This window comes from Humulus lupulus, chromosome 9 (genome assembly GCF_963169125.1).
Source record: "Humulus lupulus chromosome 9, drHumLupu1.1, whole genome shotgun sequence".
Lineage (NCBI taxonomy): Eukaryota > Viridiplantae > Streptophyta > Magnoliopsida > Rosales > Cannabaceae > Humulus > Humulus lupulus.
The window spans coordinates 2131771-2134238 of record NC_084801.1 but is presented as its reverse complement, the minus strand read 5'-3'; the positions used below and the strand labels follow the sequence as shown (position 1 = coordinate 2134238).

At 35.7% G+C, this 2468-nt stretch overlaps 1 protein-coding gene across 1 annotated transcript; it reads left to right on the top strand.

Annotated features, from left to right (window-relative positions):
• Positions 1-629: 629 nt before the first annotated feature.
• On the top strand, positions 630-2186 carry LOC133802030 (uncharacterized). Its single transcript, XM_062240261.1, has one exon. It carries the CDS (start codon positions 630-632, stop codon positions 2184-2186), a length of 1557 nt encoding a protein of 518 aa, XP_062096245.1.
• Positions 2187-2468: the final 282 nt, after the last annotated feature.

Below are 2468 nucleotides of genomic sequence, written 5' to 3'. Positions count from 1 at the left end.
ATAGGCTACAAGAGGTAATCCTTGATCTATTTGTATGTGATTTAATATATGTGTGTGTGTGTGTGATCCTAGCTGATATTAATTTTATTAAAATGGGTCCATATATTCCGTTGCGTACATTTGATTTGAACATTTAATACCAACATAATACACTAAAGATGATGTTCAAGCAGCTCTGTTTTCGATTCCTGATGAGAAGGCTTCGGGTCCATATGGGTACAATAGTGCTTTCTTTAAGCACACATGGGACATTACATGTCCGGACTTGGTTAAGGCAGTCTTATCTTTTCTTCATACTGGTAGGATTCTTAAGGAGATTAATACAACAATAATGACTCTTATTCCCAAAACAAAATGCCTCAAGAATGTGAGTGAGTACAGACCCATTGCTTGTTGCAATGTGCTATACAAGATAGCTACAATGCTCATTTGCTCGAGACTTCGAGAGGTTCTTCCTTCAATTATTTCATAAAATCATAGTGGATTTGTTAAAGGAATATATATAGCTTAATGATATGTCAAGATATGGTGAGAGGTTATGGAAGGAAAGGTGCTAGATCTACTTGTATGATAAAAATAGATCTTCAAAAGGCTTATGACACTTTGGATTGGAGTTTTTTTTAAAAGAAATGATGATGGCTCTAAGGTTTCCCATGAAGTTTATAGAGTTGGTGATGAGTTGTGTTACTACTCCAAGGTTTTCATTCATGATCAATGGGGCTCAAAATGGTTATCTTCATTCAAATAGAGGTTTAAGACAAGGGGATCTAATGTCCCCCTTGCTCTTTGTAATAGGATTGGAATATCTCTCGAGAATTCTGGTTAAAGTAGCTCAGCAAACTGATTTCAAGTTTCATCCAAGGTGTGAAAGCCTAAAGCTTACCCATCTTTGTTTGGCGGATGATTTGTTATTGTTTAGTAAAGGAGATTTCAAGGCTATCCATTTAATGTTAAGAGGCTTTCAGTTTTTCAGGATTGCAAGCAAACAAATGGAAATTTGCCATATATGGTGCGGGGTTGAAGGTGGAGGATTGGGCTCAGCTTACTGGATGACATGTTTTATTCGCAGTAGTCTTCCTTTTAACTATTTAAGAATGACAATGAGCAACAAAATAAATACAAGAGCGGATTATGAATGTCTTGTAGATAAAATGGTAGTGAGGATGAGGAATTTGAGCTCGAGGAATCTTTCTTTTGCAGAGCGATGCATCCTTATTAATTTTGTGTTGCTCTTAATAGATACTTACCGGTCTCAAGTGGTAATTCTCCCAAAAACTGTGCTTAAAAGAATCAATCAAATCTGTAGGGCTTTTTTGTGGAAAAGCATAGACAATTATGTAGGTCCTGGGAGAGTTATTTCTTGGGCTGAGATGTGCAAGTCCAAGCAGAAGGGATGGCTCGGTTTCAAAGATATTGGTCTATGGAACTTTTGTACTATAATAAAATATGTTTGGGCAATTGCAAAGAAAGAAGATAATTTATGGGTTAAATGGGTACATAATGTGTACTTAAAGGAGGTTGATTGGTGGAGTTATAATGCTCCAACTACAAGTAGATGGTACTGGAACCAAATTGTCAAGACTAAGAATGAGTTAAAGGAAGTTTACCCTCATAATGAAATCAGTTGGCCAAGCTATAGCATTGCCAAGGTGCACAAGCAGCTGAAGAAGAATACAGAGATAAGATGGAAGTACTCTCCGATTTGGGATAGACTTGGTATCCCTAAGCACAAGTTTGTGACATGGTTGGCGTTAAAGAGGCGCTTGCAGACCAGAGACAGGCTCACAAGATTTGGTGTTACAAATGACCCTCTTTGTGTTATCTGTGGTCAATTTGAAGAATCCCACATACACTTATTCTTTGAGTGTCACTTTAGTAATCAATGTATACATCAAATTTTGTACTGGTTAAGTATTGGTTCTAATAGATATGAGCTTATTGGAATGTTGAATTGGGTTAGGAGAAGTAGGCATTCATGTTGCCGAATAAGATTTTATTATTGTGCTCTCATTGCTAATGTGTACCAGATATGGAGAGCTCAAAATGATGCCTGCTGGAACCTAAAGGTACCAATGGCTTGTAATGTTGCTTTGAAAATCAAAACTGATATCTATAATAAGATTTCCTTTAAGGCAGGGAAGATAAGTAAGGATGATTTAGATTGGGTGGGAAAGTTACAAATGTAATTAATTAATTGGTGTTTGTCAATAGCTTTTGTGCATAATACAAGATTAAGCTGATTTACCAAAAAAAAAATGTAAAATTTGACCAAATAATTAATTATATTTATATATATAATTAAGATTTGAATCTTTTCACCCTCGTATATAAATGCACTCATACACACCTCAATGACTTTAGCAAGCTTGATCCAAGTGTTTTGTTATAAGTGGGTTTAATTGGCCGGGTTAGCATATTTTAAGTAACTTAATGTAAATATTGGGTTGCAAACACTCAATTGTAACCTG